The sequence below is a fragment of the Anolis carolinensis genome, chromosome 4 (genome assembly GCF_035594765.1).
Source record: "Anolis carolinensis isolate JA03-04 chromosome 4, rAnoCar3.1.pri, whole genome shotgun sequence".
Classification (NCBI taxonomy): domain Eukaryota; kingdom Metazoa; phylum Chordata; class Lepidosauria; order Squamata; family Dactyloidae; genus Anolis; species Anolis carolinensis.
In genome coordinates, this window is record NC_085844.1 from 353,336 (window position 1) to 381,101 (window position 27,766).

A 27,766-nucleotide genomic window follows, 5' to 3' on the forward strand; every position below is an offset into this window, starting at 1 on the left:
CAGATAATTAAAAAACTGGGGATTTTAATAATAAAAATATGGGATTTTATTCATTTGCATGGAAGGGGCCTGAGACATCACTCCCTTCCTGTTATGGGTTGTCCTGTTGTGGGTCGTCCAAAAGGCTCATTCACCTTGAAGAGAACACTATACAAGATCTGCAAGATTTTGGCGCATGAAACATAGCCTGTGCACACCTTTACTACCAGGAAGCAAGAGGGACACCATTCCAGCCACTCTGTGGAGCAACTTTGAAGTATTTTTCTCTGAAAACGATGCCAGGAAGCCCCCCACAAACACCCAGGGCACGGTTGTCCTTCCTGTTATTTTATCCGAAACTACAACGCACACAACAAAGGGGAGCCGGGGGCCGACGCAGGAGCCCCCCAAACACATGGGAAAGGGGAAGGGGGGTAACAGAAGAAGAGTCCCTGGGGGCCGGCTTCACGCCGAGAGGTCGCTGTTGTCGAAGCGTTCCTGGTCGTAGACCTCGGCCACCACCTTCCTCCCGGCGAACCAGCGGCCGTTCAGGGCCTGGATGGCCTTGTGAGTCTCTGAGGCCATGGAGAACTCCACGAAGATCTTGACGATGATCTCGGCGTCCTCCTCCTCGCCCTGCTTCTCCTGGTAGATGATGACCCGGTTGACGGCCCCGAACTTGCCGCACTCCTCCGTCACCTCTCCCTCCAGGTCGTCGTCGATGTCCTTGGGGTCCACCATGTTGCGCAGCACCATCACCGTCGACTGCGGGGAAAAGAGCGCCGGGGTCGCACACTTCTGGACCCATTGGAGAGGAAGGAAGGGGTCCTCCCACCCAGCCCCCCCCCCCAATCCCGTTACTCACCTCCTGCTTCCGGAGGAGCTTCTGCATGACCATGTGCCGGGCGCTGCTCCCCGAGATGCTCATGTGCTCCTGCTCGCTCAGCATCTCCGGCCGCTCCGAGTCCTGGAAGACCTCCTCCTCCTCCTTCTCCTTCTTGGCCTCCAGCAGGCCCAGGGCCGGGGGGCTGGCCAGGATGGGGTTCACCACCCCCACCTGGGGGATGGTCACCGGGAGGGGCGGGCGGGCCGGGGTCACGCCTGCAGAAAAGGGAGGGAGGGAGGGGGGCACGGGGCGTCAAAGGTCACCCTCAAGGACCATGGCTGCCATTCACCCACCGGCACATAGACCAAAAAAAAAAAAGGGGGGGGGGGCAGGAGCAAATGCAGAAGACTGAGGGAAGAGCAGCACGCGGAGAACACAAGTGGAAAGCCACAGTGGCATGGCCCCATGGACCAAGAAGAGCACCAACATGGCTAAAACATTTTAAAAACATGGCTCTTCAGACAGGCCTTTGACCCTGTGTAATCTATGGTCAGCTCGATTTTTCTCTCTCAATGATCCACCATTTATGTCACTTCACACTCTAATTGTTACTGCAAACAGCAAGTTCTACTGCATTTTAGGACATTTTATAATTTTTACAATCCTTACAATTTCATTGGCTGGGATTTTATGTGTGTTGTTTTTTATACTTATGTCACTGTGTTTATCTATATATATAAAAGAGTGATGGAATCCCGGCGACCAACAAAACAACAAAACTAAAGTCCCCCCAACCTCGAAATTTTGACAACACAACCCATCATCCACGCCTCTAGGTTGATACAACAAAAAGAAAAGAAAAATGAAGTCCTAATTAGAGGGAGAGGAATAATTGTTTTTATCCAGTTGCTGCCAGTTAGAAGGCTAAGCTCCGCCCACTTGGTCTCCTAGCAACCCTCTCAGCCCAGGGGACAGGCAGAGTTAGGCCTCTTCCACACTGCCTATAAAATACAGATTATCTGATTTGAACTGGATTATATGGCAGTGTAGACTCAAGGCCCTTCCACACAGCTATATAACTCATTTACAATCGTATATTATCTGCTTTGAACTGGATTATCTTGACTCCACACCGCCATATAATCCACTTCAGTGTGCATTTTATCCAGCTATGTAGAAGGGGCCTCATATAAGCCAGTTCTAAGCAGATAATATAAGATTATAAATATACAGTAGAGTCTCACTTATCCAACATAAACAGGCCGGCAGAACGTTGGATAAGCTAATATGTTGGATAATAAGAAGGGATTCAGGAAAAGCCGATTAAACATCAAATTAGGTAATCATTATACAAATTAAGCACCAAAACATCATGTTATACAACAAATTTGACAAAAAAAGTAGTTCCATGTGCAGTAATGCTATGTAGTAATTCCCGTATTTACAAATTTAGCACCAAAATATCACGATATATTGAAAACATTGACTACATAAATGGCTTGGATAAGCGAGGCATGGATAAGTGAGACTCGACTGTACTTTATTTCCCATACCACCATACTTTGCCACAGCAACGCGCGGCCGGACACAGCAAGTATTATGTATTGTTGTTCATATGCGGAACTCAAAGTGCTTCTGTGAGCTGCCCCAAATCCCTTTGGGGAGATGGTGGCCGCGTACAAATATTGACTATTATTATGGCCACTAATCCAGGGCCCTTGTGACGCCCACAAAGAGGAAGTACACCCCCCAGCGCCTCACAGGCAGGAAGGGGGGGGGGGGGGAGGCCTCCGCAAAGAAGGAGGCTCAGCTCCATTCTTCCCTTTCAAAGGGAAGTATCAATACCCTCAATCTGGCTTTGGAGAAATGCCTTGCCTCTTCTCCACAGCTCTGGCCCTCAGAAGCCGCAATGGAGGCCTGGGCTAGTGGCCGAAACAGGAGCCCACTCATTGCGAGAGGGGAAGGGCAATGGTGGATAGTGCTCGCGTTATGCGTGGCCCGGAGAAAGTAAGCAGGTGAATATACAGGTAGAAGCCCCCCTCCCCCTGTTGCCTGAAACGCAACCTGGAAGCCTGGGTAAAGGTTCTGCAACTCTTTCTATAGCAGTGGTTCTGAACCTGTGGGTCCCTACCCAGGTGTTTTGGCCTACAATTCCCAGAAATCCCAGCCAGTTTACCAGCTGTTAGGATTTCTGGGAGATTAAGGCCAAAACATCTGGGGACCCTCGCACAGGTTGAGAACCATTGCTCGATGGGAAGAAAGGCTGGAGGAGGCTGGCTTCCCAGGTTCAAAGGGCGGGTGAGCAAAGACTTCTAGAAGCAAGAAAGGTGCAGAGAAAGGGACAGGCCTATTCCCTCCTGGCCAGGACGAGATCTTTGTAACGGGATCATGCAAATTCCCAAAAGTAATCTGTTCTGCACATCACCCACTTCCCCAGCCGTATGATATGCTGTTTGCACTACCTCTGGCCCAGTTCTTTTATAGTTGATTCGGTCCTTTTATGTCCTCCTGACCATTGGACGCCTGTACTTTGCCTGATGGAGGTTAGATGTACTCGGCTTTATATTTTTATTTGTTTTAGTGTGTAATCTGGGTTTTTGTATGTTTAAGATGTTTTTACTTCGTTTTTATTTCTTTTCTCATTTTTAGTCTATTTTATTTGTCATCATTTTGTTTATTAATTTGCAGTTAGGTTGTTTCTATTGTCTAATGTGCTTTGTTTTGATGTCAACTGTTGGTATGGCTTTCTTTTGGCATTGAATGGTTGCCGTATTGTTGGAAATCACCCTGAGTCCCTTTGGGGAGATAGGGCGGTTTGTAAATAAGGTTTAATATTTATTATTATTAAAAGGAAGGTGCCTGGGATGCTGGGGTGAAGGCGTCATCCTGCGCTTCTGCTTGAGGGCCCATTGGAGGCCCAGCCGGAGACAGAGACCGGGCCGGAAGGGCAGAGGGCTTGGGGCCTGGAAGGACACCCCCCCCCCCACCCCACAGTAGACTTTGTGCCTGGGCTCACCTGTGATGACTCCTGGCGCCTGGGCGGCCATCACGGCCTGTGGCAAGGCCCCCAAGGGCTGCGCCAGGGTCAGGGCCGGCGTCACCAGCCCTGGAGTGGTCAGTGTGCTCAGAACAGCGGCACCCGTCACGCCGGCCACTGCTTCCTGCAAGAGAAGAGCCGGAGCACAACGTCAGCTCCTCCACCAAGAAGAGAGGCTGTTCGCGGGGGACTCTGGGTCGCCAAGGCCCACTTGCTCAATGCAAGAGAAGGCCCCTTCCTCCAACAACATTAGCGAAGGCACACCACAGTGGAAGGCAGGGCCTGCCTCTGCCTGTCCTCTGTTCAGGACCCCCGAGAGTGGGACCCCCCACCCCCCTCACCTGAGCGGTGATCTTGGCCGTTGCTGCTGCGGCTGCCACTGCTGCTGCCGGGGGGAGGCCCCCGGGGGTGGCGGGCGTCAGGAGCGGCATGGGGGGCGTCACCGCTTTGCCCACCCGCAGGTACTGGCCGCCCAGGTCAAAGAGGTTCATGGAGGAGACGGCGTCCTGGGACGACTGGGCCTTCTCGTACTCTGCAAAAAGACAGGCCGGTGAAGGGAGGGGGACGGCCGCCCCTCAACACATTTCCCATCACCCACCGTTTGTGGTTTCCTGGGTGGGATGCGATCAAGAGGAGAATGCAAAGCAGAGCACAAAGCAGCCAGCAACCCTTCCCCGAATGGGGCCACTGCCACCAAAGGCCCCCTGATTGGACCCAGCAAGGCCTCCCTGGCGGCAGGGCTGGAGGGGGCAGGGAGGCCTTCCCCGTCGATTCCTTCTTCCGCCTTACCAATGAAGCCGTAGCCCTTGTGCTTCCCCGTGGTGGGGTCCCTGGCCAGCGTGCAGGACTTGATCTTCCCAAAGGCCTCAAAGACGCTCTTGATGTCGTCGTCCGAGAGGTCCTGGTGGACGGAGGCCACGTAGATGCGGTTGAAGGCCCGGGCCTCCTCCGCCAGCTGGTCGATGATGGGCTGCGCCTGGCCAATGTTGCTGGGCCGCCCCACCTGCAGGGAGAGCGCCTGTATCAGCAAGGCCCCAGACAGACCTCTGACCACAGGGGCCAAGAGACCGCCTTGCCAAAAGGATATGGCCAGAGGGCAAGTCAGGGCTAGGACCAGGCTTGTGGGTGGGAAGAGAGGAAACATACTGCTGCCTGGCAGAAGGGGGCTGGACTGGATGGCCCTTGGGAGGGGGGCAGGGGAGCTTGCTCTGCAATTCTGCCAGAAGACAGGAATCCATGGGATTCTACTTCTAATGAAGGGCAATGGTCAGTACCTAAAAGCCCCACGGGCAGTGAAGGTGCACCTCATAGAGATGGGGCCTGATGGAAACTCAGGTGAGCCCCAGGCCCCTTCCACACTGCCTATAATCCAGATTATCAAAGCAGATACTCCACTTGCTTTAAACTGGATTATCTGAGTCTACACTGCCGTATTATCCAGTTCAAAGCTGGCAATGTGGATTTTATACGGCAGTGTAGAAGGGGCCTCAGGAGGAGGTATGGTGGGCTTCAAAGAACCATCCATATCAATTGAGACTGCAAATCCCCAGCAAGCAGGACACAAAGTGAGAGGCGGGCAACGCAAAGCCCTCCAAACCCCAGCCTGGCCCCCCAACACACCTTGATGTTCCGTCCGCCCAGCATGACCGAGTTCATCTGCTCCAGGGCCAACTGGGCCGCTTCCGGCACCTCGTATTCCACAAAGGCAAAGCCCTGCAGCGGAGAGAATAATAATAATAATAATAAAACTTTATTTATACCCCGCCACCATCTCCCCAACGGGGACTCGGGCATGTTATGCAACAGCCGCCGGGAGACCAAAGAGGAACGCTTTCCCCGGCCAGCAACTAACTCTGCACGGACTCAGGCAGCGCCCACCTTGTGCTTCATGGTGACGGAGTCCCAGGACATGTCGATGCTCTTGATGGGGCCGAAGGGGGCAAAGGCCTGCCGGATGGTGTCCTCCCCCAGTTCGTAGTAGATGGACCCCACGTAGACCCGGCACATGATGGCCAGGGCCCGCTGCCTCTGGGCCGCCATCTGTATCAAGAGAAGGGCTGCCTGGTCAGACGGGGGGCAGGCCGCAGGGAGCCAAGGCAGACCCCCTCCCCTCACCCCATTCCCACCTCCTTCCCCAGAGCGGCCCAAGCAGCACGAGGGAGCTCTCCCGGGGCCTCGACGGCTGCAAGTGGGGGAAGGAAGGGGGTCCACCTCCCACCCCAGGAAGGACCCCGGTCCGGAGCCCCCACCCTCGTCCTCACTTGACGGACAGATCTACAGGCCCCTCCCTCCCACCCCTCCCAGCAGGCCCCTCCCGCAGGCGCACCGGTCCGGAGTCAGAGGACGACCCACCACCTCCCTCCTGACCAAGATGGCGCCCACAACGGCCACCCACCGTGTCACCTGTGTCCAGTAGCTGGGTCTGGCCCTGCCCTCCCTGGGCCCCTGCCCCACCGTGTCAGCTGGGCTCCCAAGCCAGGCCCTTGGGGGAGGGGAGGGGAGGGGCCTGAGCAGAGCCTGCACCTACGGCCATCAGAAGGGGTCTGGAGCAAATAGTGCTCTTCGCTAACAGACTCACAAGAAACTCTTCTGGGTACAAGAGGGGCCTAATGCTTCCCTCCCGGCCAGAGGGGAGGCTGAAAAAGACGGTCATGGTTAGAAACCACCCCCCTTGGCCGCTGGCAAGAAGGCCACATCTGAGCAGACACCGGTTTGCCTTACTCCCGGTCTGAGTGGGCCTTCTTTCTGGGGTGGGGCTGCTCCCTCACCCACGCTAAGGGGCCAGGGCCTGCAGGGAACGGATCGGAGACCTCGACGCACTCCCCAGCATTCAGGAGCCAGCAGAGCCAAGGGTCAGGGAGAGCCCCAGCACCCACTTACATGAGGGATGCATGTGGGGCAAGGAGCGGCCACCCACCCAAATCACAACCCCCCCCCCTCGGGGAAAATTGTAAGGGGAAGCCAAAGGGGCTGCTGCCTCCGCCAGGACTGCCTTGAGACGGGCAGCTGGCCACAGGGCTGTCCACGTCAAGGGCCTTCCCCCGACCCCAACCCTAGCATTAGACAATCGTTAGGCCCGTCTATGAATGTCCAGCCCTAACTGACCATCACAGTGACCTCAGCACATTACTCCAGACTCAGCACTCTTTGCACAAGCCCATGCCCAGCCCTTTCCAATTTCCAATCTGCTTATTGAAGTTTGTTTTGATTCATTTTAATTAGTTGTTTATATTCTGCTACTTTTAATTGTTTAATTAGATTGGTATAGGTGCAAAGCTTTTAAACTTTGTTCTGCTGGGCTTGGTCCCTCTTGTAAGCCGCCCCGAGTCCCTTCGGGGAGATGGTGGCGGAATAGAAAAATAAACTTATTATTAGCTATGCCAACCTTCCCCAGCCCCAATAGAACAGTTGGTGCACCCCGTCCAGCCCAGAGATCCAGCATGGGCTGTGCATCCTCCCCTGTCCCCTTAGGCCGGACCCTTCAATGGCTCCCCGAGTCTAACTCCCACCCATTTGCCTGCCATGTAGTAGCAGCAGGATCAGGTGGGGCAGCCACAGTGACCTGTTCCTTATGTGATGTTCCTCCTTTGCCTCCCTGCTTCTGGGTCTGCCCTGGGTCCAGTGACAGGAGTGTGGACAGGCAGACCTCGCTCACTACCCCACCGGGCTGGGGGCCACTAACCACCCGCCCCACACCTGCTTGGCCAAGGCGTTCTTCAAGGAGGGACCCCCTTCTCACCTAGTGTGCCTGCCTGCCTGCCTGCCTGCCTGCGGTGTCCCCATCTGCCAGGCCTCTGGTGCCCCACACTAGCGCTCTGGCGAGTTACCTTGGCAAGGCTTTGAGGTCAGGGCCTCCGTGTCCCTAGAGAGGCGGCTCTCCCAGCTGCTTCGCTCTAACGCTCTCCCTCTGGGTGTGTGTGTCTCTCTGTCTCTGCCCAGCGACCCAAAGGGCCCCGGCTTCCCCAGCCCCAGAGCTCCCCCTTGGCCTTGTGGTGGGCGGGTGGCGTATCCAGAGCAGCTGGGTCTGTGGCGCTTGGGAGGGAGGGAGGGAGGGGAAGGGAGGGAGCAGCCGAGGGGGAGGAGGGAGGGCACCGCCACGCCCTCCCCGCCATTCGCGCTAGGCCCTGACTACTACGACCCCGTGCCCCAGAAGAAGTGAATGTGTCTATTGACCGATTGTAAAGGTGAGAGAGGATCTCCAAAGCCCATTGTCACTGCTGCCATCTGAAAGACAGTAAAGACAGAGTTCAGTCTGTGGGAGCTGAGCAAACGACGGCGGTTCGTCAAAACTCAAGTGGAAGAGGCCTCTCCTGGCTCTCCGCTGCCTGCCTCCTCCTTCCTCACTGCACAGCCCCAGGGAGCAAAGGGACGCATATGGAGCGGCGGGGATCGGGACCGTGCTTCTGCCTGCGCTGGAAGGGACCCCGACTGCATAAAGCCCCCTCCCCTCCCCTCAATCCACCTTCCCCTCTTATGTCCAGTTTACAGATCCTGGGGCCAGGGTTGGGGTTCCTCGGGGGCTCCTCCTGCTTCCTACCACAGACACTGCTCCTTCCCGTTGCCACAGCAATGCATCCCGTGCCCCCAGGGCCCCCGCTTGAGGCAGATCAGCAGCAAAGCCCCAGCAGGGCGCTGGCTCTCCCAATCTCTGCCCTCTTCTTTCTCTTCCCCCCCCCCCCCAAGCAGCTAAGCCCCCCTCCCAGGCAGCAATGCAAGCGGGTCTGTGGGCCTGGGGCCTGGCAGGGCGGGCCGAAGGAGACGCTCTTCGATTTCGATAGGGAAGCGGAGGCACATGCTCCGGACAGGCCACAGGCGGGGGCTGTGCAGTGGGGCTCTAAGCGCACCAAGAGGGCTCCTCCTTGGGGGGCAGGGAGGGAGGGGTGCCCAGGCAGGGGCCTCACCTGCAGGTTGGTGAGCTGCTGCTGCTGGTGGGCGATGGTCTGCTTGACCAGGACGCTCTTGATGCTCTGCTCCATCGCGTACTTCTTGGCCTGAGGGGACAGAAGGGGGAGAGAGGCAGAGACGGGGAGGGGGAAAGGGAAGCACAGGGTCACGGAGAGGCCGGCACATGGCAGAGCCAGGCGGGGAAGGAAATTCCAAACAAATGGGGGTTCTTCCCCTGCATTTGCCAAAGTTTCCCATTCGTCTGCAGGAAAATTGCCCCACAAAAGAGTACTTTTTTTTGGACCACAATTGTAATCTTGTCTTGGCCAATAAACACAAACTAACAACACAAAATAAAAAGCAGCTGTGCCGGCAAAGGAGACACCAACTGTTGGAAATATCCATCTTCCAAAACTTTACTATTTGTTTGTTAATAGATATATTTGCTAACCTGTATTGTATGTATATATTGATTTGCCAGTTTGACTGTACCTCTTTGGTGTGGGAAGAGTTATAGACTTAATACAAGATGTTTATGAATAAACAAGATATGTTATTTTTCAAAGAAGACTTTGTTTTTTTATCTCTGAGTGCATATTTTAAACTAAGAGGTTTCAGGGAAGTGTATATCTTCTGGGCAACTGCAACTGCAACTGCAATTTCAACTTCAAAGTAACATCTTTAAAACCCTGCTAACCAAATATATTTTTGTAGTGGCATGTCTTTGACCGTGGCAATTTAAAAACATGGTTCTTCAGTTGAATGCTTGTGAATATCACTTGTTTAGAGAGTTGACTTCTAACAAGGTCATGCCTGTTCTTGACTAGTGATTTTCAAAAGGAGGTCTCCACATGTTCAGGGAGATTCCCATTTGCCAAACAGATGTGACATCATTTTTCCTTTTCAATAAGGTTATGATTGCCATTTATTTCCAAAAGGTTATGTGCCCAGAGCATGGGTGTAGTTATTTCTAAAACCAACAGTGAGCACCTGACACCCAAGAGACCACCCCCAGTGGACTAAGAGCTCAAGCTCATCTCAGGTCTGGTATAAAATCTCCCCCGCCCCCAATAAGTTATCCCTGGCCTAAGACCCCAGAAAGATGGGAGAGGAGCACTAGGCTGCCATGCCTCTCTCCTTCTCAAAAAAGAGTGGTGCTGGGCTTCACGCTGAGCCACCCCCAAGGGATGAGGAGTCCCTTGCCCCCTACGTCTCCAATAAACAAAATAGTGTAGCAGTGGCACTCCCCCTGGACCCATCTAGAGGGGGAGGGGAGGAAGATTGAACTCACCTTCTGGAGAGCCTCTTGCTGCTCGGGGGTGAGGGGAGGGAGGCCCAACTTGGCTGCCGTGCTCTGTCCATTTTCAACCTTGACCGTCTCTGTGCTCTGAAGAAAGAGAAAGGCATTCAGGATATTATTTGAAGGATCACACCTCCCTCTTTGAGCCTGTCAGGTACCTACGATTGCCTGGGAAGGGCCTTTTGTGTGGCTGCTCCTCCCAGACTCTGGAGCTCTGTCCACAAATAAAGAAACCAGGCAGGTAAAGACATTTCTTTGCCAGCAGGCATTTGGGGAGGATGAGGGTGGGCATGGTGCTGAGGAGGCAGTGGTTGGGATGTGTAGGGATGGTGAGCATTCAACATAACCTTAATCTATACATATAAAAGAGTGATGGCATCAGGGCAGCGGACAAAACAACAAAACTACAGCCCCCCCCCCCCCCTTGAAATTTGACAACACAACTCATCATTCATGGCTCTAGGTTGATACAACAAAAAGAAAAGAAAAATAAAGTCCTAATTACAGGGAGAGGAATAATAATTTTTATCCAATTGCTGCCAGTTTGAAGTCTAAACTCCCACCACTTGGTCTCCTAGCAACTTACTCAGTCCAGGGGACAGGCACAGTTAGGCCTCACTTAGGCCTCTTCCACAGATTATCAGATTTTAACTGGATTACATGGCAGTGTAGACTCAAGGCCCTTCCACACAGCTATATAACCCATTTAGAATCTTATATTATCTGCTTTGTACTGGATTATTTTGACTCCACACTGCCAGATAATCCACTTCAGTGTGCATACTAAACATAAAGACAACCATACAACAGACATTCAATACCACCACTACCTCAACAATTTCTCACCAACACCACCAGACAATGCCATAGCAACGCGTGGCAGGGCACAGCTAGTATTATATAGAATCTATTAGTATTATTACATTACAATGTTATTATTTCTATATATCAGTGGTTCTCAATCCGTGGGCTGTGGGCCACTGATGGGCCGCGAGATCTAAAATTAGATCCACGAGACATGTGGGGAGAAAAATCTTCATGTAATTCATTTTAGGCCTGTTCCTGGGGTTATTTGGGGTGCTCTAGATGATTAAATATGGTTTTCTGTGGGCAAGAGATGGCGACTACTGGATGGCATAAGTTCTGTATCAGAAACTAGAGCTGATGTGGACTATCCAATGCAATTTTCTGAATCAGCACCCCAAATAACCAAACCAAATCTAAAGTTGACCAAAAACTGATTCATAACCCTTTTGTACTCATGTTGGAGAGCGGTACCCGGTCTAAGTGGTCGACTACTGGATGGCATAGGATCTGTATAGGAAACTAGAGCTGTTGGAAAGCGGTCCCTGGTCAAAGTGGTCCCTGGCCAGAATGGTTGACTACTGGATGGCATATGTTCTATATCGGAACCTAGAGCTGATGTGGCCTATCCAATGCAATTTCCTGAATCAGCACCCAAATAACCAAACCAAATCTAAACTTGACCAAAAACCAATTCGTAACCCTGTTGGTACTAATGTCGCAGAGTGGTCCCTGGTCCAAAAAAGGCTAGGAACCACTGCTATATATTAAGCTATTGTATATATCTGTCTGAACGTAATTCCCTCTATGAACCATCTCGAAGCCTAAGATTGTCTGGGGAGGCCCTGCTCCCCTGCTCTCGGTCCCGCCTTCTTCGCAGGCACGACTGGCGGGGATGAGAGACAGGGCCTTCTAGGTGGTGGCCCCTCAACGGAGGAATTCCCTCCCTAGGGAGATCAGCTCAGCCCTCTCCCTCCTGACTTTCCGTAAAAAAGTGAAGACGTGGCTTTGTGACCAAGCCTTTGGAGAACCGGTGCAATACTAGATATGAAAGATGAGCAACTGACTATTGGAATGGCCCAGACATTGGATCACGTGAATTATTATCATAGTATTGTGCTAAATGCTTTTAATTCTTTCAATTTAATTTTATAACTCCATTTTAAATGTGGAACGACCTCCCTAATGAGATCAGGCAGGCTACCTCACTACTATCTTTTCATAAAAAACTCAAAACTTGACTATGGGACCAGGCCTTTGAGCCATAGAAGCAGCACTAACTGTAAAATGAAATTAGGATGAGTAATGGATAGACCTGGATCACAATTTGGAATGCGCCCTTGAATGTATATTTATATGGATGTTTTAACTAATGCTATCTTTTTAAACTGTAATTGTTTTTATATATAGTAGAGTCTCACTTATCCAACATAGACGGGCTGACAGAACGCTGGATAAGTGAATATGTTGGATAATAAGGAGGGATTCAGGAAAAGCCTATTAAACATCAAATTACATTATGATTTTCCAAATTAAGCACCAAAACATCATGTTTTACAACAAATTGACAGAAATTGCATTTGAATACACGGCAACGTTATGCAGTAATTACTGTATTTATGAATTTAGCACCAAAACATCGCAACATTTAGTACAAAAACATTGATTACTAAAAGGCAGACTGCATTGGATAATACAGACCGTTGGAGAAGCAAAGGTTGGATAAGTGAGACTCTACTATATTATGTTTTGTTATGTTATGCACCCTCTCTGTCCTCCTTTATGAAACAACTGAAAACTTGGATGTTTAGATTGGCCTTTGGTGAGACAGGCACTGGATCACCAGCCTCATTATAATTATATTCTCAATTTTATTAGGTCCCTTTTATATGGGTATTTTAATCTGTCGATGCTATCTCTGTATTGCTGTTGCAGTTCCCCCACCTATGAAGCTGATTGAATTGTATTGGTGGTTGTTTGATATTATTGTTGCATTAACTCTTGTGTTATTACCTTATTGTGTTTTCACTTGTGGATATTGTGCAAATGTATTTACGTTGTTACTTCTGTGAACTATGTTGACCGGGCTTCGCCCCATGTGAGCCGCCCTGAGTCCCCGCGGGGAGATGGTGGTGGGGTATAAATATTTTTTATTATTATTATTATTATTATTATTATTAGCTTTGCCCGGCCACGCGTTGCTCTGGCTTATGCTTTCAGAGTGTTGCTCTTTATTTACTGTCCTGATTTTAGAGATTATATTGCTCTGTATATCAGAGTAATTATTACATATTATATTTATAATCTTATATTATCTGCTTAGAACTGGATTATGAGGCCCCTTCTACACAGCTGTATAAAATGCACACTGAAGTGGATTATATGGCAGTGTGGAGTCCAGATAATCCAGTTCAAAGCAGATAATATAAGATTATAAATGGGTTATATAGCTGTGTGGAAGGGCCTTGAATCTACACTGCCATATACTGTAATCCAGTTAAAATCTGATAATCTGTATTTTATAGGCAGTGTGGAAGAGGCCTAAGTGAGGCCTAACTCTGCCTGTCCCCTGGACTGAGTGGGTTGCTAGGAGACCAAGTGGGCAGAGCTTAGCCTTCTAACTGGCAGCAATTGGATAAAAACAATTATTCCTCTCCTTCTAATTAGGACTTTATTTTTCTTTTCTTTTTGTTGTATGAACGTAGAGGCATGGATGAGGGGTTGTGCTGCCAAGTTTAGTGTTTATGGGATGTGTAGATTTGTTGTTTTGTCCTAGGCCGAAATTTCATTACCCTTTTATATACAGTAGAGTCTCACTTATCCAACACTCGCTTATCCAACGTTCTGGATTATCCAACGCATTTTTGTAGTCAATGTTTTCAATATATCGTGATATTTTGGTGCTAAATTCGTAAATACAGTAATTACTACATAGCATTACTGCACATTGAACTACTTTTTCTGCCAGATTTGTTGTATAACATTATGTTTTGGTGCTTAATTTGTAAAATCATAACCTAATTTGATGTTTAATAGGCTTTTTCTTAATCTCTCCTTATTATCCAACATATTCGCTTATCCAACGTTCTGCCGGCCCGTTTATGTTGGATAAGTGAGACTCTACTGTATATAGATTTGTTCGGTGTCTAATGATGCTAATTGTAAGGCCGCCCTGAGTCCCCCCTCAGGGGTGAGAAAGGCGAATATACATGCTTGTAACAATAATAATAATAATAATAATAGATTAATAAATTAATATACTGAGTGGCTCCAAAATGATGTTGCAGGAGACACGATGGAGGCCATTCTGGCTGAGATGTCTTTAGCTTAGGCCTGGGCCAACTTGGGCCCTCCCTCCCTCCCTCCAGGGGTTTTGGACTACAACTCCCACAATTCCTAACAGCCTACCGGCTGTTAGGAATTGTGGGAGTTGTAGTCCAAAACCCCTGAAGGGAGGGCCCAAGTTGGCCTAGGCCTGTTGCAGGCCCACAAAGGGCCCTCAGAGAATCTCTCGCCCTGAACCGTGTGAAATGCGGCCTCCCTTCCATCGATCCTCCCTTCCCTTTCTCCTCCTTTCCGCTCACCAGGGGGATCGCTGGGGCCGCCGCCGTCGTCGTCGCCACCGCCGCCATCTTCCCCGCTGCCTCCTCCTCCTCCTCCTCCTCCGCCTGGCCCGCGCCTGCAGAGTCTCGCGAGAAAGCTCGGCGCGAGAAAGAGAAGGCGCGAGACTACGCACACCACATCCGCTTCCTCAGAACGGAGTTGAGAGGACGCGCATGCGCGCCGGCCCGCCAGTCAGTCAGTCAGTCAGGCGCAGGGCCCGCCCTCCTCGTGTTGCCATGGGGACGCCAATCCCAGCTTTGAAGGCCGGAAAGGTATTGTTGTTGTTGTATTTATTTATTAAAGGAGACAGACAGTACAAAGAACAGGGCTTGACAACCTGCAGGCCAGGAAGAAGGGAGATTGCTGTCAATCAGGCCTGGGGCCGGTAGGCTGTTAGGAATTGTGGGAGTTGTAGTCCAAAACCCCTGGAGGGAAGGAGGGCCCAAGTTGGCCCCGGACCTGTTGTAAATTGTATTCTCCAGCTGGCAGCACTTTCTTCTGAAGTTTCGCCTGCATCTGTATCTTTTTATTTTTATGTATTTTATTTATTAAACTTATATACCGCTACTCCCAGTTTGGCTCGGAGCGGTTTACAAATATAGATTAAAACAATACACTTGGCTTTAAAATAACAATAAATAACAATCTTCAGGTATGATGCCTTAGTGCAATGAACTGTTGAACCATTGGACCTGCTGGCCTAAAGGTTGGCAGTTCGAGGCCACGAGTCGGGTTGAGCTCCCGCTGTCAGCCCTAGCTCCTGCCAACCTAGCAGTTCGAAAACATACAATTGTGAGTATTTATTTCGTAGGAGTCCCTGGTGGCACAGTGGTTTAAACGACTGAGTTGCTGAACTTGCTGACCGAAAGGTTAGTGGTTCGAATCCGGGGAGCAGAGTAAGCTCCCGCTGTCAGCTCCAGCTTCTGCCAACCAAGCAGTTCGAAAACATGCAAATCTGAGTAGATCAATAGGTACTGCTCCGGCAGGACGTGAAGGTGCTTCACGCAGTCATACCCCGTGGCCACATGACCGTGGAGGTGTCTATGGATAACGCCAGCCTTTCGGCTTAGAAATACAGTAGAGTCTCACTTATCCAACACTCGCTTATCCAACGTTCTGGATTATCCAACGCATTTTTGTAATCAATGTTTTCAATATATCATGATATTTTGGTGCTAAATTCGTAAATACAGTAATTACTACATAGCATTACTGCGTATTGATCTACTTTTTCTGTCAAATTTGTTGTATAACATGATGTTTTGGTGCTTAATTTGTAAAATCATAACCTAATTTGATGTTTAATAGGCTTTTCCTTAATCCCTCCTTATTATCCAACATATTCGCTTATCCAACATTCTGCCGGCCCGTTTATGTTGGATAAGTGAGACTCTACTGTAGATATGCGTACCAACCCTCAGAGTTGGACCCAACTAGACTTAATGTCAGGGGAAAACCTTTACCTTTACCTGTGTTGAAATGGGAAATTGCAAAAAAAAAGAAATGTTGGGACTGTTTGATATGTTGAGCTTTTGATGTGATATGTGTGATGCTGGGACTATTCAAAAGAGAGTAACCAGTTTTGTGTTAAAACTGGATCCAAAGAGAGAGGATACAAGTTTGCTTGAAGTTCAATTGTTTCGGAGCTTTCTGCCATGGCAACTTTATTTATTTCTTGTCAAAAGAATTGCATAAATTAGTATAAAACTGATAAAAATAGAAAGAGCACAAGCAGCTAAATATGTTTTCACCAAAAGCAGGCAACAGTGACTGCCTTGTCTGTAGTGTCAACACTTCTTCCTCTGTAGACGAGGCAGGACATTGCAGAGAAGCATACAAGTGCGGAGCTGTCTGCTTTGCTCCACGGTTGCACCAGGTGGAGGGTTCTTCTAGGTCGTGCCATTTTGCCAGGTTGCCTTTTGATCTGCCCTCTCCCCTTGAGTCTATTCAGGGACTTCCAATTTGCCCATTTTTGGTTGACCCTCGTGATGGCCATCCAGTTGGGATTTCCTGGTTTAGTTTCTCAGAGGGATACTCTTTGTTGCTAAAGGAACGCCAAGAGAAGTGGAGGTTCTCATGAAGCTTTTCCTTGATTTGAGTCTACTGGGAGGAGGCCGAGAGCCATGCAGTGGGTGGCTTTCACAGTGTTCAACCTTATTTCTCTCCCAGTCACACGTCAGGTGGGGGGGGGGGGGGCAATGCCAACAAATGTGAGTAGATCAATAGGTATGGCTTGGGCAGGAAGGTAATAAGGTCCCTGTGCAGCCATGCCGGCAACACAACCAGGAGGTGTCTATGGACAACGGCTCCTTGGCTTGGAAATGGAGCAAGAGCCCCTTCCCATGTCAATTGAGCACCACCTCCAGAAAGCCGGAGATGAAAGGGGAAGCCTTTACCTTTGTTCTGTGTCTTTGTGTGTCATTGTTATTCCACTGTATTAAAGGCATTGAATGTTTGCCTATCTGTGTATGTTGTAAACCCTCGGGGAGATGGTGAAGAATTTAAAGAAACTGTATTATTATTATTAGAACAAGAGAAACCAATAATTCTTCTCTTCTACACCGGAATACAGAACAGGATCCAAATTCCCAGCCTCACGATCCTACTTTTTTGCTACCAATGTTATTGGTATTCATTTGTTTCAATTAGACCTAAATGTGCCAGAGAACAAACCCTGCATTATGCCTTCATTTTGTTAGGAGGGAAGAAATTAGAGAAAGAACAGATGACGGAACAAATCAACACTGGGGCAGAGCCCTGTGGAATGTGCAGTTGTTCCTACAGCAAGCATCTCTCACAACCAGTTTGGGATAAGCCAGGGTTCCTGGGATCTCTGGCTTGTTGTGCATAGGAACACATCCAATTCTCTTACATTATTTTCTCCACCTTTGGGTGCATCTTATGTTGCTCTCACTGCCTCTGAGATGTGTACATTTACACAGGGAAATATAAATAGACTTGTTATGGAAACCACGCTGCTGAATTGCTCGCTTTCCAACAAAAGAATGCCTCACGTGGGATGCACGTGGGATGAAGGGGGAACGCTGGCTAGGGCAAGGACTGTTAAAGACATCTTCTGATGATCTCCATGGAAAGATACTAGCCACAGATGCAGGCAAAGTCAGGAGAAAATGCTGCTAGAACACGGCCATACAGCCTGGAAACTACGCGACACCCCAGTGATTACAGCTGCGAAAGCCTTCGACAATAAGTCTTTTCCCCACCTTTGGGTGTATCTTCCTGTTGCTATCACTGTCCCTGGGAAGTATACATTTACACTGGGAAATAGAAATAGACAGTGTTGTCGAAGGCTTTCATGGCCGGAATCACTGGGTTGCTGTGATTTTTCCGGGCTGTATGGCCATGTTCCAGAAGCATTCTCTCCTGACGTTTCGCCTGCATCTATGGCAGGCATACTCACAACCTCTGAAGATGCCTGCCATAGATGCAGGCAAAACGTCAGGAAAAAATGCGCCTGGAACATGGCCATACAGCCCGGAAAACTCACAACAACCCATAAATAGACTCTTCATAGAAACCACACTGCTGAATTGCTGACTTTCTAACAAAAGAATGGCTCATGTGGAAAGCACAATATATGGTTGAAGGGGGGTTGCCGATATAAATAAACACTGGAATGGCCAGGGCAAGGACTGTTAAGGACATTTCCAAAGGATCTTCATGTGAAGATGCAGGAGAAACATCAGGAGAAAATGCTGCTAGAATACATTGGTGACACAGCCGAGAAACCACACAACACCCCTGTTGTTTTACATTGCTGATAAGGAGGCACCCGCTGAAAGCAGAAGGCTCAGACAAGGGGAAGTTCAAGGGATGGTGCAGGAGGATGGACCTGCTGCTTAACAAGCAGGTGAAAAGGAGGAGGAGGATGCAGTAGGGATGAGAAGAAAACAGCCCATGCGCATGACTATAAAGCTAAGCTACAGCCCAGTTTTGGTGTCGCACTTCTGTCATGATGAAAAATGATGTATAGATTTGATAAATGCGGATTTTAAATGTGTGGGTATGATCAAGTTGTAGGGAAGATGTATGAATGGGGTCTAATTGGGCAGAAGACACTATTCTAAGGAATCAAGGCCTGCAAAGACAAAATCAACAACTGCATTCATGGACTGGAATTAAAAGTTGCTGAACTGCTGTCATTGATAAGAACTGTGACAAATGATTAACTGTTGATCTTTTGGGGAAAAACAATGTGTTTACATTAGTCAAAGACAATGTCTCTTTAAGTTAACCTCTGATGGGTGAGAAGGGTGGGGTAGAAGTGATGTAATAAAATGTTTACAATGTTGAATAGGAAGGCTTCTTGAGAATCAACGCCAATTACGCAGAGTCAAAATCTGCCAGAAAACTGAGATGGAGCCAAGATGTTTCAGGCTAGAAGACGTCTATCATTCATTTACAACTTTGCGACAACATCAGTGAAATATTGCTATATGAGACCTTATTACAATCCAAAAAGTGTGACAGACAGTGATGCTGTTCACCCGCCAAGCTCTGCGAGATGGTGTATCTTGGGAGTGCCAGGTCTGCAATGGGACACAATCTGGTCACTTGGCCTCCTTTTCTCGAGGGAAAGGAAGGAGTGCGCTTTGGAGTCACAATATGTATTTGCAGAGTGTCAGTTCCTCTGTAGGGAAAGCAGGATTCTGATCCTTGGCATTGTTCTTAGAGAAAGGATGCATTTTGGCCTTTTGGAGTTCTGGAAATATTGGGAAAGTTGGCAGATTTGCAAGGCAGCGGACTGGCCTAAGATATGTTCTCCAGGCGATAACAGAGAAATTGTGGGATTTGGATGTGTGCATGAGGATGAATGACTGTTTATATGTGAAAGTGTGACTTTTTATGACTGTTTTTTTATCGTTGTTGATGTTTTATTGCCGATTGATCTGTTTTATTGTTTTGCTTTTATATTGTTGTGTCCGGGCTTGGCCCCATGTAAGCCGCCCCGAGTCCCTTCGGGGAGATGGGGCGGGGTATAAGAATAAAGTTATTATTATTATTATAAAGTGAATGCTGAGTAAAAATGTCATTCCCCTTTGTTTGTTTGTTCGCCAGTGTAACTATAGGTTGTATGTGAATTCACTGTAGTTACCATATGTCCAATGTCATTCTTTGCGTAAAAGTGTAAAGGTTCTGATAGACCCTCTCACACTGAAATTGCAATAAAAAGAACCTTGGTTTAAAGAGTATTCCATGGCACTTCCCTTTCTCATGGTCACTTGGCAGGGCGATTTGGCCGATTATGTTGAACAACCTCCTCCCTCTTAGTGCCCCATTGAATAGAGACCCTCCTAGGTGTTTTTGGGGCCATACAGAAAAGAGAGGGACAAACGGCAGCAAGTCCCAACATTTTAATATATTTGTTTGACCGGTCGCTCTTTGCCGGCAGCCAACTGAGGCTCAGACACACAGCACAGCAGCAGCAGCAGGACTTTGGCACAAGCAGCAAGGCCTGCAGCTCAGCAGGAGACAAGCAGCCAACCCCGCAGGCCTCAAAGAGGCAGCAAAGCCCCCCCCCTCCCCCCAAGCAGCAGCAAGAGCAGCAAACGTACATGCACAGGCACCCATGCCACACACAAGCAGCACATCCAAGGCAGTGGCAGCGCATCACGGCTTCTGAAGCGACTCCTGCTCCATTGAGGGGACGCTCAGTCCGTTGTGGTTGGTCCGTCAGCCACTTCCTGCCCCCTGCCCCCATCCAGCCGGGGCAAAGGGCAGGGCCTACTTGCTCGTGGGCCCCGCTCCTTCTGGGCCAGGCCTCTGAGCCCCTTGCTCCGCCGCCTGGCTCCTCTCCTGCGGGAATGATGCGTTCCCATCAGGGCACCCCCTCCGTGGACGATGGCCCCTTCCTCCCTCCTTTCCGTCCTTCCACTCGGAAGGGAGAGTCCAGGGGTGGGGGGGACGTCCCCACAGAAGCCCCTCTCCTGCCGCCTTGTGCCCGTGGCTCCCCCCTCCGCCAGCACCGATCGATCTTCCTCAGTGGGCCCCAGCGCAGAGCCGTCTCAGTCTCTCAGTCTCCGGGCACCTTCACCTTCCGGGCAGCACAGGAGGAGGGAGGGAGGCAGGGAGGGAGGGGCCTGTGGCGGCGGCTGGGGTCTCCCCAAGGTCCCGCAGTTTGGAGCCCCTCCCCACGGCCTGCCCCAGGTTCCTTCAGGAGGGGGGAGACTGGTGCTTGTGGAAGGAGTTCTCCAGGAACAGGGCCAGCTTCTCACAGTCCTCCTGGGAAGGGCAGAAGGGCCAGCGTCAGCGGGAGGGAGGGAGGCAGGGAGGAAGTTAATATTATTATTATTATTATTATTATTATTATTATTAGATTTTTCTATCCCGCCACCATCTATCTCCCCGAAGGGACTTGGGGCACCTTACAAGCGGGACCAGGCCGAGCACAACAAAGTTTATGAACTAAATACACATCTAAAAACATAATACACCTATACCAATCTGATTAAATAATTAAAAACAGTTGAACATAAAAACCATTAAATTTATCAAAAGCAAATCTCAACAACTAGTAACGGGGAATATGGTGAGCATGATCAGAATTAGGGAGAGCTGGGCTTGGACTTGTGCAAAAAGCAGACTGTAGGGCCAGGGCTGGGGGTCAAGTGCTGAGCACAATTATTGGGCGATTAGGGCTGGGTGTTCATGGATAGGGGCCTAACCATCATCAAATGCACACTGGGACATCCAGGTCTTCAGGTCCCCGGGGAAGGCGGACAGCATGGGGGCTAGCCAAATCTCCCTGGGAAGGGAGTTTAGAGCCGGGAGGGGGGCCACCACCGAAAAGCCCCCCCCTCTCTCGTCCCCACCAACCCCGCTTGAGATGGAGGTGGGACCGAGAGGAGGGTCTCCCCAGCAGATCTCAGAGCCTGCGCAGGTTCATAGGGGAAAATGCAGTTGCCAAGATAGGCTGGACCCGAACTTGTAACCTGCACTTTGAATTGGGACCGGAAAGTCATTGGCAGCCAGTGGAGCTGCTTCCATAGGGGCATGGTATGCTCCCTATAGCTAGCCCCAGTTAGTAACCTGGCTGCCGATCCTTGTACTAATAGCAATTTCCGAGCCGTCTTCAAAGGCAGCCCCACGTAGAGTCTTCAAAGGCAGCTCACCTGGCTGATGAAGCCGTAGTGCACCAGGTCTGCGGCCAGGTCCCTGGGGCTGTCGTCTGCAGGGAGGGAGGGAGGGAGGAGGAGCTGGTGAGCAAGATGGAGTTGGAGGGGGCAGACCCTGGGAACAGTCCTCCCCCCCAAACATGATTCCCTGGGTGGGCCCCCCACCCAAGGCCTGGAGCAAGGCAGCCCCCTCCCGGGGAGGGCAGGGCAGGGCAGGGAGCAACGGACTCACTGGGCAGCAGGTCGTAGCTGAGCTGGCGGTGGAGCTTGTCCTCCAGGACCAGGAGGAGTGTGAGCTGCGGCAGAGAGGGGACAAAAGGCAGGGAGATAAGGAGAGACCCTCCCCTGGGGAACCCCCAACAACAGACTCCCCTGGGGCCAGCACTATTTCCGGAATGCAAGCAAAGGGGGCAGGACTAAGGAAGCAAAGAGGGGCTCCCCCCATGGCCTGTATATAACCACTGCCAGAAGAACCCCCAAGACGGATGCAAAAGGGGGTCCCTTGAGATTGTGTGTGTGTGGGGGGGGGGGGGGTTGCATACGTACATGCCACTGCCTCTTCTCCTCGCTCCATTCCATGCTGCATTGCATCTGCACCACCTGAGCAAGGAAGGAAGGAAGGAAGGAAGGCAGCACAGGTGAACATAGCACTGAACAAAACATGCAGAATAATCACAGAATGCCTTAAACACCTGTTGATAGAATCTATAAGCTAGCTGGCATTGCCCCCCCCCCCCCCCAAATGTGCGAGTGAAATTTGCTGCCAATTGGGAGAGAAACAAGGTTGAACTCTGTGGAAGCCACCCACTGCACGGCTCTCAGCCTCCTTCCAGTAGACTCAAATCAAGGAAAAGCTTCACGAGAACCACCACTTCTCTTGGCATCCCACCAGCAAGAGCAAGAGTATCCTTATGGGCAGCTAAACCAGGCAGTCCCAATTTAATGCCCCCCCCCCCCCCCCGACGAGGGTCTGCCTCTAGAGACAAAGCAAGAATGGGCAACGTGGAGGTCCCTGAACAGACTCGGAAGCCGAGCGGGCAGACCCAAAGACAACCTGGCCCAGAAGGCACGACCTAGAAGAATCCTCCGCCTTGTGCGACTGTGGAGCATAACAGACAGCTCCGCATCTGTATGCTTGCCCACTTTGCTCTGCCTCATGTATAGAGGAAGAAGTGTTTAAAGCTACAGACAATGTGGTTACTGTTGCCCATTTTTGGTCAAAAATTATTTAGCTGCTTGTGTTCCCTCTATTTTATCAGTTTTATACCTATTTATGCAATGCTTTTGACACAAAATAAATAAAAGGAAGGAAGACCCCTCAGGACAAGAGCCAGGATCCTCCCGGGGCCAGCGCTGCGCAGCCCACCCTCTGCGCCCAACCATTGCTAAGCAGCCCCTCCCTGGCATTTCCCCCAAAGGCTCCTGCCGATACCACACACACGGCAGCACCTTCTCCAACCCCCCCCCCCCACTACTCTCTGCACGGAGAGGCCCCTTCATGCCCACTGGCAGAGTTTCCTGAGAACCGGGTGGGAGGCGCTGGGGGTGCACTGACCTTCCTTGTCTCCACGTCGAAGGGCTCCGGGGTGGGGGTCTTGGCCTTCTGGGGGTCCTCATAGGGCTGGGAGGTAGAGCGGGGCAGAGTGTGGGGCCGGCTGGTGGCAAAGTTCATCAGCGGGTAGATGCCGTTCCTACCAGGGAAGCAAGGAAGGAAGCTGTGGGCCCTGCGTGTTCAGTCTATGCCTCCCGTCCCCCCAGCCCCAAATAAGGGGGCCACAGCTGCCCCGTGTCACTCCTAGAAGGGTTCCCAGTTGAGAGCAACCCCATCAGACAGACACAGGGTGCTCACCTCACGTCCTCCAGGAATTTGTCCAGCTCCAGGAAGGAGACCTCGGAGTACCTAGAGTAGGAGGAGGAGGAGGAATGAGGGGTCCCTGGGCCACACAGAGGGCCCCCCACCTGTGCCCCCTCCCTCCCCATAAATGCCCCCCGGGGCCCACCTCCACTGGACCGGAGGGCGATGCCGGCGCTGTATCTCAGCCATGACGATGCTCAGGTCCAGCTCCTTGGTCTTCTCCTCCACCACGTTCTCAGGCCAGAGGTCTGCGAGGGAGGCAGGACAAACAGCAGTGGGGCTTGAAGCAGGGACCCCTCCCCATAGGCCCCTCCCCAGAAGTGAGACCCCTCCCCTTCAATGCCCCCCCCCCCCCCGCCCCGCCACCCACTCACACTGGTTGCTGATGAAACAGTGGGCGGCCAGGAGCTTCAGGGAGTGGACCTCAAAGAGGACGCGGTGGAAGAGCAGGTTGTGGGCCGTGGGGCGCTTCTCCGGGTTCAGCAGGAGGCAGCCCAGGACAAACTCCTGCCGAGAGAAAAGCGTGTGTGTGACCCAGAGGGTGACCTTGGGTGGGCCACACTCTCTCAGCCTCTTTTGTGCATGACCTCATTTACGCCCAAAAGCCTCAGTGGATTGTTTGGCCCATGGTTCCTCCTTGACTTTGCTAATTAGTGACGCGCCTCTACCATGAAAACCAGTCCTGTTTCTAAGAGCCTTTCCTGTCTCTCTGGTTCTCTCTCTCTCTGTGTGTGTGAAGCCTGAGAAGGGCTGGGTTTGCCCAGGCCTCACCTCCGCCAACAAGAGGGAGGTATGCAGTGACCCACAACACACACACACACACACACCACAAATCCTACAAGGAAGCTGGTTGGTTTGGTTTGAAGAGGAGAGATGGGAAAGGGAGCGTGACAAAGCTCCGTGGGAGAAGGCTCCACGCACCTGCGCCCAGCATCACCTGTCCTGGATTGCAGGAGAACACCCTCCCCGCCCTTTGGCTCGTGTGCATTTGGGGAGGGGGCAAGGCCTACAGAGAGCAACAACCAGCCCCCAAGAAGGAAGCCCCAGCCATGGGGTGGGAGTCAGGTTTGTGTAATAATAATAATAATAATTTTATTTTTATACCCCGCCCCATCTCCCCGAGGGGACTTGGGGCAGCTTACATGGGGCCAAGCCCAGGCAATAAGCAATATAAAACTCAGCAATAAAAACAAATCATAAACAAATAAAATCGCATATACCAATAAACAATAAGCACACTTTGATAAAAACCTGGGATGGCTCCTAAAAAGGATAGTGGGCCAGAAAAGTGCAAATAGTTTTATACAGTACAGACTAGGAAAGAGGTAGGTACCAGGGACTATTATCCCATTAAGGTGCTGGAGGAGGCATACACCTAAAGACTATATACAGCAAGGAGTAAAAATGATATAAAAATAGAATGGACAAACAGGGCAATCTCAAAGTAAGGAAATCAGTGGCCAAAGCCTGTTGGAAGAGCCAAGTTTTCAGGCTCTTCCGAAAAATAAGGAGGGTAGGGGCCTCTGCCTAATCTCCCTGGGGAGAAAGTTCCAGAGCCGAGGTAGTCTGCGTATCTGTGCTGCAAGCCTATTGTTTACCTCCGTGTCCTAGATCTATGTAATTAAAACTTGTGCGCCAGTTGTATAATAACTATACTATTGTCACTATTTTATTTTTATTATGTTATTGTGTATAATTATGTTTTTATTTTGATGTATTTTTATCTTCTGATAAAATGTATTAAGGATATATTTTATTCTGTTTTATTGCAACTATCCGGGCTTGGCCCCATAGGTAGAACTGAGTTGAGGAAGAATCCATCCCTTGCAAAAATGGCCTGCCGATGTTATTGTTTATGCACTTCTATGTACCATGTGTGTACTTAGTTTGTTCATATTTTATATTTTAACTATGCTGATTGGGCTCGTCCCCATGTAAGCCGCCCCAAGTCCCTTCGGGGAGATGGAAGCGGGGTACAAAAATAAAGTTGTTGTTGTTATTATTATTATGGAAATGGAGGCGGGCAACAAAAATAAAGAAGTTGTTGTTGTTGTCATTATTCTTCCTACCATTCAGGTTGAATCTCCTTCCCTGCAATTTGAACCCAGAGCACAAATCTGCTCCCTCTTCCTCGCGACAGCCTTTCTAATATTTGAGCGTGGCTCCTCTCGGCCTTCTTCTCTTCTGCGGCTCAACAGGCCCCGCTCTTTAAGCTGCTCCTCAGAGGGATTCATGGTCTCTGGACCTTTGATCCCTTTAGCTGTCCTCCTCTGGACGCGTTCCAGCTTAGAGTCAATATCCTCCTGGAATTGCTGGACACAGGAACCGGACACAGGGTTATTCCAGGTAAAGGTTATTTGAATGCGATTTCCTGCTTCTTGGCAGAATGGGGTTGGACTGGATGGCACATGAGGTCTCTTCCAACTCTACTATTCTATGATTCTATGAAAGAGGTCTGCCCAAAGTGGAATGGAGCAGCACCAGGTCTTCCCTCGATCTGGACACCAGACTCCTTTGGATGCAGCCCAAAATCCAATTGGCTTTTAAAGCTGCTGCACCACATCCTTGGCTCATGTTCAGTTGTTTTGTCCACTACGACTACACGGTCTCCACCCCATGGAACTCTGTTTTCAAGACTCCGAGATCTCGTTCACAAATGGACTGTTGTTGAGCCAGGCATCACATGTCCTGCATCTGCATTTCATTTCTTCTGCCTAAGCCTAGTGTAACGAAGTGTGTGATTTTATTTTGATTAATGGATAATATGTTTATTTGATTTTGTTTAAACAGTCAGGTTTGGTTAAGTTTAAAATGGTGAGTATTAGAGCTGATAATACCAGGAGGTAACCAGCTCAGCATTAAAAGACAGGTTACCATGACAACGGGGGCGGAGCCAACCGCCGTTTGGAGAAGAGAAGAGGGAATGTTTGAAAACCCAGCTTAGTCTGTGATTTCCAGTCACAGGGAAAGGACTGATTCGCAAGTGGAGGATCAGGGTGGCTCAAATGAGGGAATTTGAGTCAATTCTAAAATAAGGTGACTTATTTTAGGGAGTCTGTGATTTTTAGTCACAGGAGAAAAACTGGTTCCAGGATTGAGGGAAACCAGGAAAGCAGACCTAGTAGAGCCAGACTAAGCAAGTTGGGTTACTTGTTTAGGGCTAGTTGTGGAGGCTGTGGAGAAGGGAAATTAATCCCAGTGGACCTAAGAGATCAGTGTTTAGTTTAGTCCTGAGAGAAGGAAATATTTTGAAAGTTGTAACACCTCAAATCCAATTGTAACTGTTAATCTAAGTGCCTTTAAAAAGTTATAGAAACCATTAAGCTCTGTACATGCAATAAACTTGTTTTGATTTTTATTCCATCTAAGTCTCTGTCACAATCCTATACTAAGTTAAGCAACATCACCATCTGAAGTAAAATAAACAAAGAAAGCATAAAAAGAATAAGTGCCATCTGCCTGACATCTCCTCCATTGGTGGCAGCGAAAAAGATAGTTAAAACATAGAATAATATAATTAAAATCATCATCAAGACATTTTTATAATTGGTGGTAACTGTGTGTGGTGGGATCAAAAGGGATTCATCTCTGTCACACACCAGTACAATTGGTGGCAAGGGTGAATAAAAAGATTCCATCCCTGTCAGACACATCAGTACAATTGGTGGCAGCGGTGGGATCAAAAGGATTCTTCCCTGCCACCTCAGTTCAGTACACCTAGTGTCCTACGCTTCCCTGTGTTGAAATAATTTTTTTTAGTTTTTGGCCAATCTGCTCTCTAATCTGAATTCTGCTCCTGTCCTCTGGAGTATTGGCTCTCCCTCCCAATTTGATCCTGTGTGCAAACATGATCAGCATGCCCTCTAAACCAGTGGTTCTCAACCTTCCTAATGCCGCCGCAACCCCTTAATACCGTTCCTCATGTTCTGGTGACCTCCAACCATACAATTATTTTTGTTGCTACTTCATAACTGTCATTTTTCTACTGTTATGAATCATCATGTCAAAATCTGATGTGCAGGGTGTATTTTCATTCACTGGACCAAATTTGGCACAAATACCCAATACGCCCACATTTGAATACTGGTGGGGTTGGGGAGGGATTGATTTTGTCATTTGGGAGTTGAGGTTGCAGGGATTTATAGTTCACCTACAATCAAAAAGCATTCTGAGCTCTACCAACAATGGAATTGAACCAAACTTGGCACACAAAACTCCCATGACTAACATAAAATACTGGGTTTGGTGGGCATTGACCTTGAGTTTGGGAGTTGTAGTTCACCTACATCCAGAGAGCACTGTGAACCCAAACACCGATGGATCTGGATTAAACTTGGCACAC

At 49.8% G+C, this 27,766-nt stretch overlaps 2 protein-coding genes and 1 long non-coding RNA gene across 4 annotated transcripts in view; 1 reads left to right on the forward strand and 2 right to left on the reverse strand.

Annotated features, from left to right (window-relative positions):
- Positions 1–311: 311 nt before the first annotated feature.
- On the reverse strand, positions 312–14,546 carry puf60 (poly(U) binding splicing factor 60). 2 transcript variants are annotated; one of them, XM_003230154.3, is made up of 11 exons: positions 14,415–14,546; positions 10,018–10,113; positions 8,744–8,833; positions 8,016–8,066; positions 5,721–5,882; positions 5,463–5,555; positions 4,632–4,845; positions 4,184–4,374; positions 3,822–3,966; positions 845–1,080; positions 312–744 (listed from the first exon to the last, which is right to left on the reverse strand). In XM_003230154.3, the coding sequence occupies exons 1-11, from the start codon at positions 14,460–14,462 to the stop codon at positions 445–447; spliced, it is 1,626 nt and encodes a 541-aa protein (XP_003230202.3). In that variant the 5' UTR covers positions 14,463–14,546; the 3' UTR covers positions 312–444. The 2 variants fall into 2 exon arrangements, with proteins under 2 accessions (XP_003230202.3, XP_016854587.2); XM_016999098.2 differs by lacking the exon at positions 8,016–8,066.
- Positions 14,547–14,555: 9 nt separating this feature from the next.
- LOC134298594 (uncharacterized) lies at positions 14,556–26,787 on the forward strand. Its single transcript, XR_010005702.1, has 2 exons — positions 14,556–14,705; positions 25,501–26,787. It is a non-coding gene; the product is annotated as an uncharacterized LOC134298594 (long non-coding RNA).
- nrbp2 (nuclear receptor binding protein 2) overlaps positions 19,794–27,766 on the reverse strand; it is a 36,792-nt gene continuing 28,819 nt past the window's right edge. Inside the window, exons 11-18 of the mRNA XM_062979315.1 lie at positions 23,799–23,931; positions 23,570–23,672; positions 23,419–23,469; positions 23,125–23,260; positions 22,116–22,169; positions 21,802–21,865; positions 21,567–21,622; positions 19,794–20,676 (exon numbers count right to left, since the gene is read on the reverse strand). Coding sequence (XP_062835385.1) covers positions 20,608–20,676; positions 21,567–21,622; positions 21,802–21,865; positions 22,116–22,169; positions 23,125–23,260; positions 23,419–23,469; positions 23,570–23,672; positions 23,799–23,931 — 666 coding nt within the window. The 3' untranslated portion in view covers positions 19,794–20,607. The remainder of the gene's footprint in view (positions 20,677–21,566; positions 21,623–21,801; positions 21,866–22,115; positions 22,170–23,124; positions 23,261–23,418; positions 23,470–23,569; positions 23,673–23,798; positions 23,932–27,766) is intronic.